Source organism: Accipiter gentilis, chromosome 3 (genome assembly GCF_929443795.1).
Source record: "Accipiter gentilis chromosome 3, bAccGen1.1, whole genome shotgun sequence".
NCBI lineage: Eukaryota > Metazoa > Chordata > Aves > Accipitriformes > Accipitridae > Astur > Astur gentilis.
The window spans coordinates 18,779,700-18,791,800 of NC_064882.1; the positions used below are offsets into that span (position 1 = coordinate 18,779,700).

Consider the following 12,101-nt stretch of genomic DNA (forward strand, 5'->3'; position numbering starts at 1 on the left):
ACAATCAGGCCTGAAGCAGTAGAAGTCTAATAACAAATATAGTACATCTCCATTATTTTCATTTCCACTACGAGCTGCAAAGTTTACCAGTCCATTTGATCCTGCCTTTTAACTAGTCTGCCTGTGCTTTTTTTATTCCACTGAGAATTGTCTCATCTCTTAAACCAGAAAATTTGTATTATTTATACATATAAACAATAGAAAGCATCTTCCACACTGTAGCATAGAGGCTGTAGAGAGATGAACTGTGGAAGCACATGAGGTCAATGATAAATTAGTATATCTTGAGTGGGTGTATTTAAAAATTCCTTTCTCCTGTTAAAATATCACATAAACAGAATGCAGATTGGCCTGTTAATGGAATAGGAAAGAGTTAGAAATGCATTGAAACTAGCTCTGCAGGTATAGAGGAAAGTTCCTCAAGCCTATAGCTCTTGTACATGCAGACTTTGCATGAACTCCAGTCAACCATCTGTTGTTTTTAACTGTTCAACATATATTAGAAGTGCCATGCTGAAAATTCTCAATTGATGAAACAGCTACTGAAGTTGCAGCTGTAAAGAGCAGCAAAAGCATCTAATTCTCACCTGCATACCTCCTTCCCCCCAAGGAAAGAGTTATTGCTTATAAATATGCCACCAGTTTTGTTCCTGGTACAGAAAAAGGAATGAATATGTGCTGAATAAGTGAATTAGTAGTGCCTCTAAATTCCATGACTGTGCCTCACCTGCTTTGGTAGAATAGGGTAGCAGCCTGTCGGGTGGAAATAGAAGACAAAAGAATAAAAGAACAAATGCTAAGGGACATGTAAAGGAATGTCCATCAACTTATCAGGTATTTGCATATTTCTCCGGTTTTCACAGCTGTAATTCCCATAGCAGTCAATTTATAATTTAAAATGTTAGATATTATTGGTTCCAGAATAATTAATACGTTTTAAAAGGAATTCAGAAACTATTTGAGTTTAATTCATTTTCCTGGGAGGCTTGGCATAGAACAAACCGGTATCTATCAAATTTCTATCTTCTGTACATGTTTCTTTATGTTAGAAAAATATTATTTCCATTGCTTCACTTTGAGGTGGGAAGGAAAGTAATAAATTCCACAAGTTTGTTTGTTTATTGTTAAATTGAGACTTTAGGCTCTGAAAATAAAGATTAGACTCTTTCTTTAACAGAAGATCTAAAACTTAGACAAGCACATTCTACTGAATCTTGCAGCATTGTTCCCCACACATATAACCCAAGTCTTATCTTTTCTAAAATTTCATCTCTTCACTTATGATTCCCTGAAAGGTTACCACGTTTTTCAGAGGAATTGGCTGAATTCAGTTAATTTTGTCTTTAAATTCAAACGTGAAATCAGATATTCGAGATCGGTGTTTATCACTGAAGCAAATCCTTTCCAGTGATCATGCTTTATTTTTCTTTTAGATAAAAAAATTACACTTATGATCAAGGTTTTGTTGCAACTTACATTTCAAGAGATGTATTTTGTCCTAAATTTCAGCACTTTCTGATCAAATTATTTAAAACCATATAAAGAAAAAAAAACTTAGTAAATGCATTCTCAGTTAGTATAAATATTATTCAGTCATATGAAGTGCCTCTCTGTCAACCTTAAAGAACTTAAAACTTGAAAATGGAAAATTGTCCCCTTTTATGAGGTTAGGTGAATAACTTCTAATACCTATGCCCTGGCAATCTATATAGTCTTCAGCTCTCCCATGTATCTATGCCTGTGGTGTTGGTGCCAGGAAGAAATAATCTGGAATCCTCCCTTTGCCTCTGTAAGATAATTCTGGTGCTGCCTACTGTGAGAACAGCCTGAACTTGCAGGCAGTGCGGCTTTGGCCTCCGTGCATGTAAACTGCAATGGTAGAATGGAGTTTATTGGGTCTGAATGGGTCTAAATTTTTCTGGACTTCAGAAGTTTATTAGGTACAATGTAGGTGCAATCAACAGGACAGTTCTGTACTTCAGATATATCTATTTAAGGCCCAAAGTCACAAGAAAACCTGTGTGCTTAAAGTGGAAGATAGATGCTTATGTCTGCATTTACAGTTCTCGAAACACCTGCTCAGCTGCAATGTAACACTACAGGTGACAAAAAATTACTGTCACTTTTTATACAGTTAAGTTTTTTTATGTACCTAAAATTCTGCTCCAAAACAATGTCAGCACTGTGATTTCCAACAAATCTTTTCTGTGAACTGAGAGATACTATCAAACCAGCCTTCCTCTGCCTCTCTCACATCAAAAGCTCAATCCAGAAACATTTCCAAGTATATTTACTTGATCGGGATTCACAAAATCTTCTATACTAGCTGACACTTTCCTTTTTAGACAACAAGAAGGTATAATCAAATAACTTCTGGATGACAGTTCAAAAGGTTAGAGGGAATTTCAATTTCTTTCTTCTGTGTAAGAGGATTCAAACCTATCTGACAGAATAACACCACAAAATGTGAGCTATCTGGGGATGACAGAAGTGCATTTGAAGATGTTCCATTCTGCAAATACTTTAAAAAGGGACTGGATGGATTGAGCGACTACGCCCAAGTCTAGGCAGGCCCTTGGCATGTAAGAGACCAGGATATAAATCCCATTTTGAGATACCTGATGCTCTACCGGTATTGTGTGGAGGGCCTCAGCTCCTAATACAGGGCTGTCATACCAGGCAGGTACTCTTAAGTCCCTTTGCAAACCCTGGTACGGCTGCTTTAGATGTTTTAGAAAACTGGACTCAGTGGAGAGGGATTTCATCCTGTGTGTCTTTTTAGGGTTCCAGTTCATCAGCCCAAGTGGGGAAAAAGTGTTAAGATTCTTTAAGAACTGATAATTGTATTTATTTACAGAGACTTCAGTAACACAGAGACATTATGTAGTGAACAGAAATACTACTGTGAGACTTGCTGCAGTAAACAAGAGGCACAGAAAAGGTAAGCGAATAGCAAGCTATTTCACCATGCCCCTCCTGGGCTTTGACAAACCTCCTCCTTGATATTTATTTTGTTTAGATATCTAGAAGCCTTACACCCCAGCTGCATTCTCTGTATGGGCCAGAGAACCTACAGAGATTCAAAGCTATTACTTGTGTATCTAGAAGCTACTGCTAGTTGACTATTGTTAATTACAAAGTGCTTTTATAATGCAAATGTTTACTCAGTAAGGAAAGACAGAATGGCTCTGAACTTTATCATATGCACTCTACTGGTTTCACAGGATGAGAGTAAAAAAACTGCCAATGATTCTTGCCTTACACCTCAAGAGATTCAAGTATATGGAGCAATTGCACAGGTATACTAAGCTGTCTTATCGTGTAGTATTTCCTCTGGAGTTACGTCTCTTCAACACATCTGGCGATGCTGTCAACTTAGATCGGATGTATGACTTGGTAGCTGTCGTTGTTCACTGTGGAAGGTAAGATACTTTCATGTATATCCTGAGCTATTGCCAGACATTTTGCCAAGGGCAGAGGCATGCCTGACAAAATGTGAGGAGAGTGGGAGGGAGGACATAAACCCTGCTGCTGCACCAACTTGCCTGTGTCTTAGCCTGAACCTCTTAGCCACCCTCCCTCATAGTAAATCTGTACTTGTTTAAAAAATAATGTCTCAGGCCTCCAAAAGTCACAAGATTGGCTTAAGTTAATGGAGATGTCTCCTTCCTCATCAGCCCACTTAGAGAGCTTGGGAGCCAGGAGTCTGTGAGGGCCAGACACTGCTAGCATGTAGGCCCTTCAACAGATCACCTCAGTCTCCTGTCAAGGCAATAAAAATGATAGCTTTAATAAAGCTTCTCACATGTGGGGTATTGTCAAATATGAAACAAAAAGAAAAATCCTTGGGGGTCTAGGAACACAACTTGTTCTCCCTCTTCTTAAAGACTGTGTGTAACTAAATATTCATGGTTGATACCAAACAATTTTCCCCCTTAAATTTAGTTCATAATGTTTTTAAAAAATTTTCAATAGTTGATGCCTGCCTAATAGTTGTTAAGTGTTCTATAGGTTAATTTGTAAATGGTCGTGGCACAGATGAAAACAACGCATTTAGTTTTCAGTTGATGAAGTCTTTGTAACAAGTCAGTAAAAAGGTGAAAGGAGTAAATGCCTACTGCATCACCCGGGTGGGTTTACTATGTTTTTCATAACATTTAGTTACAATTCAGTCTGCCTGCATATAGAAATGTCACTTGTCAAAATGGACTGAATGGTATCTTCTAATATTTTGTGGTTTGTTTTTTTTGATTTGCTTTCTAGTGGACCGAATCGGGGGCATTATATTACTATCGTGAAAAGTCATGGATTTTGGCTCTTGTTTGATGATGACATTGTAGAGGTCAGTATGCTGAAGGTCATGGGCACAACTTTTGTGTTTATGTTCTCTTCTCTATTTGGGGTTAAAATTCTGATCCAGGTCTCAGTATAGATTTCTAGTCTGCAAAGCCACAGTTTGGTTGTAATGAGACATTCTGTTAGGAAGTAAGATTGCAAACAAAATTATTTATCCTGTAGTTCTTACTCGGTCAGTGTCAGAGGGAGTTGTTTTATTTCTGAACAACATCAAACATTTTTAATATCCAACTTCAAGGGTTTAATTTGGAATGTTTTCTATATATAATAAAATCAATTTAATTCATTCAATTATCCAGGAATTATGTTGCAATCCTTTGCAAAATCACTTGGCAAAATTGGTCTGGGTAAAGCTAGCCTTGCTGTAGTATTTTAATTTTTGACAATTGGGAAGTTACAAGAAAGTCTGGATTCTGTAGTCTATCTGGGTTTGTCTGAATGTGAATTAGAGCAGGATCTGGCCCACAGCTATTACAGATTCTGTTCAAGCATTCTGCAATTCATTCCTAAGCAAACCCTTTATGTCATTGTGGCACCTTGGCAAAACTGAGGTCTCGAGTCTGATTTCCTGGGCGTAAATGCAACAGAGGAAAGTAAGCACTGGGACATTGGATGGCGCATGACTTGAAGAGGGTTTCTGGAAATTTCAGAAAGATAGGGTGACATGGTCACATTTATGTGTTTTAACAGTGTTCACTACTGCATTCCAAGGAGTCTCTCTGTTACTGGAAAAAGCCTAATTCAGTTAGGTTCACTGAAACAAACATTCCTATTGACTTCTATGAGTGAGACCAGTAGGGCTTAGCCCCTGAACATTACCCTTTCACTGCTTAAATTGCAAACAGAATTTGCTAATTGCTACCCTGAAACAAATAACTGAATTTGTCTTTTGTGTTTATGCAGCCATTTAATCCATGTTTGATATTTCTTTTAACTAACAGCACATAAAAAATTTTTATTTATTTTGCAGAAAATAGATGCTCAAGCTATTGAAGAATTCTATGGTCTGACCTCTGATATATCAAAAAATTCAGAGTCTGGCTATATTTTATTCTATCAGTCAAGAGAGTGAGTGACTTAGCAAACTGTGACAGTTGCACACAATGATGCTGCACGCAAAAGAAGGTGATGGCCCCCCCTTAACTGACTTTTACACAGACCACATCTTGTATGGTCGAACAACGATACGCTCTGTCTCCCATTAAATGGCCTGTGTGATATTGACTATAACTGTCCATTTTTGACATGCAGAACTTTGTTTTGGGAAGGGGCAGTTGTTTGTAGTTTTTAAGTCTGATTGAAGAGTTAATTGCAGTCAGATTTTAGTGGAATTTATATGGACTAACATTTACAGATAATAAGATTTGGATGTCAACTCTTAAACCCAATACAGCTAGAGTAGTATTTTATATGGAAGTGTTCATTGCATTTAGGGCAAAATTGTTTAAAACTTTCTAAATGGCTTTGGGGTGTGTTGATTTACAAAGCATTCCTTTAAATACATCCTGATATATACCTACCCATTTAAAGTGTAAGGAAAAAAATCTGTTTCATTATGATTGGAACTGTGGTTGTATGGGGGATTTTTTTACATGTTACTCTCTGCTGCAAAAAAGATATTCTTCCAAAATTATTTAAGCTTTGGGCTGTTAAAAACTTTCAGTGGATAACCTCAGGCCTAAACTTCACATAGCGGGATTTAAATTACAGTGGAACTAAGTAATTCTGTATGTCCAGTCATTTTGTTTATCATGAGATAGTACAGATGAGGTGAGATTTCAGAACTCACAGAGCACTGGACTAAAGGGAGTGAAATAACATGTATGACACAAAGATAAATTACATTTATAGAGATTGAGCTTATCTTTCTGTTAAAACAATATCATAGGTTGTTTACTTAATTGGGTTGCAGAGATTGCAACACTGCCCACATCTAGCATATCCGTCAAGACTGAAATTACACAGTCCATTTAAATAAGTGTTGTTCATACAATACAGAAGACATGGCTTGATCCTGCAATTTTCTGAATATCTGTAGGTCCCATTTTCATTTCTCAAGACAGAGTCCATTTCTTAGCAACATAACATAATAAATAACAACCATAGGTTTACACATACTGCCATGTATATATAATCTCTAACATTTTGGCCATGTTTGACAGCATTTGGGTCACCACGGAAATAGATACGGCTCTGGAGTGTCTGATTTTAAAAATATCAAAAGGCTTAGTGCAAAAGGCTTAGTTTGTGATTTTACTGGGTGAATTTGGCTGGCACTAGTCATGGACTGGCTAATAAAATTGCTGAACTCACATTCTGGAATTTGGCAAAGAATGAATGTAGAAGAAAGTATCAATAGGGTATGCGAAGGGATCGATAACAGCTTGTGGCAGTGGTAATACTGGGTAACTACCTTGACTGGTTTGGCACTTTCACTCCATTACACAATTCTTGAACTTCAGTAGCCAAATTCCTATTCCAATGAAGTCAACAGCAAAACCACTCTTGTCTTCAGGGGGATTGACAGTTGGTTCTAGTATTTAGAAGGAAATAGTCTCATCTCACAAAATTTATTTCTAATTGTTATATTTAATTCACTTTCATTAAGTATTTATTAGACAATGTTGCTTTTGGTCCTTCTTTTCTTTAAGAATTCTGCCTGCCACTTTATGGCCGACACTCCATTTCAAGAAATGGCTTTTGAAGTGTAGCTAAATCTTATCTTTTAGTCTTCTATAGGAAAGAGAATAACTTTTTTTCATTGTAATCTATCTACTGTGAATGTGAAATATCTTTTGTTAAACAATGATGAAAATGAAGTACTAGCTTCTACTGTAATATCAATTGAAGTTCAGTTGGATTCAACGGCCATTTTGTACACTAATGAAATGTAGCACTTTACACTGAATGAGAAACAGAAGTGGACTTCTCATCTAACATTATTTGTGATTTATCATGTTATTATACCTATACAGGAAAACAGACGTAGAATGTAACCTTCGAGTAGTGGTCTACAGAGATCACTCATAGGAATGAAGGCTGGTATGCAGGCTCAAGACAAGCATAATTGGGATGCAACTGTAGTTCTTCTGTTGATGTTAGAATGAAATGTTCTGTCTCTAACACAGAAGGCAGACATCTTACAGGAGACTTCAACTCTCACTGAGGCCCAGGAGCCTTTCCACTGAAAAGCTAAACCTGCAAATCCCTCTTTAATGGATTTATTTATAAGCATTCAGAATTTCCCTATAAAAATACAGTAATCACTTGCTTTTCAAAATGGGTAAGGTTTCCTCATTGTGAATGATGGCACTTTCTAGATCAGCATTAACCAGTGCTGGTCCAAAGGTCTGTACTTCACAGTTTACTGTTGAACATTCTTAGGTCATTCTTCAATTTAAAAACAAGCAACAAAAAAGATATTCTTAAGGTATCATTTGAGTGTTTAGGGCTCATGTTTATATGAAAAGTAATTTTTCATAAAAATATTTTTTAAATCAGTTGAATTTTAGGAAATGTTTTCCATATGTCAATTGACTTATCTGAAAATTGATTTTTTAAATGTTACTAATATGAATTAATATTTAAATGCTAAAGAACAGGATAATAATCTTTGGTTTTCTCCAGCTGCAAGACAGCTTTAGGTTGTAAAACATACAGATAATTGCAGTATGTTATTGAGAGTAAAATTACTAGAATAAGCTTTTTCATAAAGTATGAAAAAAAATTTAAATTCATGCTAGCCCATGAAAAGATCACAGCACTGGTATCACACCAGTCCAACATCAGCGGTCTGATATTAGCTCTGAAAAATTGTGGAATACTCAGTTTATGCTAACACCAGCTAGATTAAGGAACATCTACTTTTGATTAAAAAAAAATAAATTGCAGTCACAATTCTATAAATTATATCCAGTCTACAGTGTGCTGAATGTCTTGACTTCAGTTCAGCAAAAGCTGTCCATCACAGCTGTATGAATAGCATCAGTCCAAGCAGCAGAACTTCTCTTCTATGTCAAATTAAGGTCATTCACATGGGTTTTGCAGGATTGGGATCCTCACAGGAACAATCATATGATGTGAAGTATTTTAGTTGATTAAATAAAACATAATCCTTTTTCTCTTATGCTTATGTATAGATTTCCTGCCCCTTATGAAAGAATGCAAAAATATCTAGGACAATAAAAGCTTTTCAGCCAGCAGCTAGAAAACAAAATTGTAGCACAGATGTCTAATAGTATTCTGTGCTTCCCTAAAATTACTATTTTTGTGGTGTCGGGCTCTGAGCATATTAGGCCTTATGACATATGAAATTGTCTATTTGTTTCACACACTGTTTCTGAGAAGTGTTGTCCATTTATAAATCTTAGTACTATGTTCTTACTTTAAAAAAAAAAAAGAACATTTTTGTCCTGTGCTGTTTTTCCACTGAACCCAATGAAGCACTGCAGTGCTGATGAATCAGTTACCTTAGAGGATGAGCTCAGACCTCAACTTTTATGTTTCACAGAACAGGCTGTCAGGATTTTATGTAATTTCTATTTCAGGGACACAGCAGAGGGAGGCAGAAGAGGGGAGTGATGGAGAAACCATACCAGTGAAGCAGATCACATTGTTGAAATTAAGTCAGTCCCAAAATTACTCCGATCAATTTTATTTTAATAATTTACAGTTACCTCAGAGCAGTAGACTACATCTTAAAAGTCTTGTTCCTTTAGCAGCTGAAGTAAAGAAAATAAAGCAGTAGGTGTTTCCTTTGCAATAGATTTAATAAAGATATTAAAGACCTAACTAAGCTGAAACTGAAATTCATGTTACATGGTGGGTCCTAAAGTGCTACCACAACCTGTCTTTTATTTTCAGACCTTACATTTCATTCACCCATCTGTTACAGCATCATGTACTTGGGACCTGAGCTGGCAGCTTCCAGCTGCCAGTGATTTGATGCCTCTCAGCAGCAGACCCTTCTTGTTTTGTCTCTTTTTTGCTGCTTGTGGCTGACAAGTGTGAGCAGTATCTTACAGCTGAATGTGTACTAGACATTTTAAGAAGTTTTGGCTGTGTACCTATTCTTTGCCAGTACCTTTTATCAGTGTTTGTTTTAATTTATTTCTCTTTTGTTGGTCTGTTATTGTATTTGTATAATAACTTATGTAGTTAATATTATTAGTTTCCTGTTTAAATTTTTATGTACTTTGATTTTTTAAAATGTAATCAACCCAAGCACTTTAAGCAACAGTCAATCTTGTGAAATTCCAATCAGTTTAACATTTTGCCTTTGTCTTTTTGCTTTTGCAGATGTTTGCTTGTGATCCAATATCTCTAGTTACAGCCCAATTTCAATTTTTAGGCTTGTAGTCCTAGCTGGGTTGTAAATTTGGGAAGCCCAAATTTGTTCATACATTACAAGGATGCAGTATTTATTATGTGTCTGCTACACATAGCAGTATGTAGCTGATGAGTTGCACTCACAGTGCACATTTCACAACCTTTTTTGCACTCTACCTGCTAACCTGTCTGAGAATGACTGTAATACTTTAATCTCTGGCACAGTTATCAATGACTATAATTTAGAAAAGCTCTACAGGAGAATTCTCTTTTACCAAACACGGAGTTAGGTGTCAATCAGCTGATGATACAGGTATTGCTCTCTTTGCCATTTTATCTGTGCTCTGTACAGTCTCAATTATTAATAATCTTGAGAGCTGCATTTATTCTTGGACCTTGTGTGAGTGCTAGCAAGGAGAGCAATCTTTTTGCATCTTCCTTCTCTCCACTTGGACTCATATAAAGGGAAGAGAGAATGAAGTAGAGTAAGTGCTGGTGTAAAAAAACCACACCATCTATCAAAGACACTGGATGTTTCTTAAAGGCCAGCATCTGTGGTATCCATAAGAGAAAGTCACTGACTTTTTGTGTTGTTAAGCAAGGGTTATTCTTAGTTTTTTAGACATTGTATTCTCTTTGATCAATGGAAAGACTAGGGCTTTTTCCTGTTAAATCAGTTCTGTTGCTGAGGTGCTTCTTCTCAATCTAACATGGCACTTAGTATTTAAATAGCCCTTGGGAAGCCTTAATAGACGCCCTTTTAATTTCTTTGCCGTTAACATGCATTACTTCAAAGAGATTGCTTGAACCTGTCCACAAGACTTATTCAGATTAACACACTCCTTTTGCATACAAAGTCAAATAACACCTATCAGGAGGTATGTGCCCACCCGATGGGGCCATCTGGGCTAAGCCCACACCTTTTTACACACTAATGATTCTTTACCCGCTAGGAGGTTTACTTGCTGGCTTTGCCTGAATGATTTAATATGAAACCACACATAAGTCCCTTTATTCATAGTCTCAGAGTTGCTATAATTCTTTAATAATTCTGCTTCATTTGGTTATCGACTGGGACTATTGCACAGTCTAAAATAGATTAACTTCTGTGTGCCATTCACAGTAGTCAATTTAACAGCCTAATGCTTCTGCTGAAGGCTGTTGCGGGTGGCAACTTCACTATATGTAGGAATATCAAAGAGCAAGTCACTTTTCTGTGGTAGATCTGTAGGAGGAGCTGGACTAGCATGCAGCTTCCTAACCCTCAGCTTGTACTCAGCTGAAGGTGGTGCTCCAACCTCTAGATAATCCTAACCCTTCTCCTAGGGCTTCCAAAATGGCAGGAGAAAACCCTTTGTGAAGACACCTTGCGGTTCACCAAAACATCTTGCTGCCACAGGAGATAATTAATAAGTATTTGCAACCCCTCTCTCCCTGCTCCCCAAAACCTCATTAATATGAATACATTCCTTAAAGAGGCTAAGTTTAAACATCAGCAATGTTTCTACAATGGTGTTCATATTTGCAAATGTCCGACGACAGATTGTGTTCACATAGTAAATTGTTTCCTAGTCCTCTCTCAACTCTCATTCTAACAGCAAGAGCAACACCAGGGCAGCCATGTTACAGGTTCAACTGCTTTTCCTGGAGGCAATTTTCTAGCTTCAGTGGCTTTTGTTAAAGAAGACCTAACGCAAGCTCCAGAACTTACCCATGACTCTTTAGGAGTAAAGTCACCATATGCTGTACAAATGTGAGTGTAGGGTAGGGGGAAGAAGAAAGAGAAGAGGAAGAAATAAGGAAAGGGCTGGTTTTTTCAGAGGCTTTGAATATGTATATCTCTTTGTAAATATATAGTCCCTCTCTACCTTGTCAAAACAATGCAATCATAATAAAACTACTTAAGTACTTTGTGCTAGTTTTTTAAATGGAGTAAGAGGTAGTAGAATTATTAGGCACATAATTGGGGACACATGAAAATACTGAATTTCTAGTAAAACGTACAATACGCGGTGTATGTGTACAGTTGAGTACCTGCTTTTTTTAATCATGTACATGTAATTAAACCCTGTACTACCTGCAGAACTGTAAGATAAATTTCATGTTGGTTATTAAGGCTGTAACATAAGAAAACAGTATTTTCTCCTGTTAACGTGTTTATATTTTACATAAAATAAACTCCCTAGCTGATCTTGCTTCCATTCATCTTGCTTTGAATTCAGCTGGAGCCAGACTAGGGCTGAACACTGATGTTGGTTGTTACACAACATGCTTCTGAATGTCAGGTATCTGTGTTCTTACAGATGCCAAGACTGCTGATGCTCACTTTTTATTTCATTTAATGGAGTCATTGCATTTTAAGTGACTTCAGAGAATATTTCACCACCTGGGCTAACTGCCTCTGAAGTGTCTTAAGG

The 12,101-nt window shown here is 36.8% G+C and overlaps 1 protein-coding gene across 3 annotated transcripts in view; it reads left to right on the forward strand.

Annotated features, from left to right (window-relative positions):
- USP46 (ubiquitin specific peptidase 46) overlaps positions 1-11,885 on the forward strand; it is a 36,631-nt gene extending 24,746 nt beyond the window's left edge. For 2 of the 3 annotated variants that reach the window (XM_049831784.1, XM_049831797.1), the window contains 4 exons: positions 2,858-2,941; positions 3,225-3,422; positions 4,264-4,342; positions 5,327-11,885. In XM_049831784.1, coding sequence (XP_049687741.1) covers positions 2,858-2,941; positions 3,225-3,422; positions 4,264-4,342; positions 5,327-5,428 — 463 coding nt within the window. In that variant the 3' untranslated portion in view covers positions 5,429-11,885. The remainder of the gene's footprint in view (positions 1-2,857; positions 2,942-3,224; positions 3,423-4,263; positions 4,343-5,326) is intronic. The other variant, XR_007509891.1, reaches the window with a different exon arrangement.
- Positions 11,886-12,101: the final 216 nt, after the last annotated feature.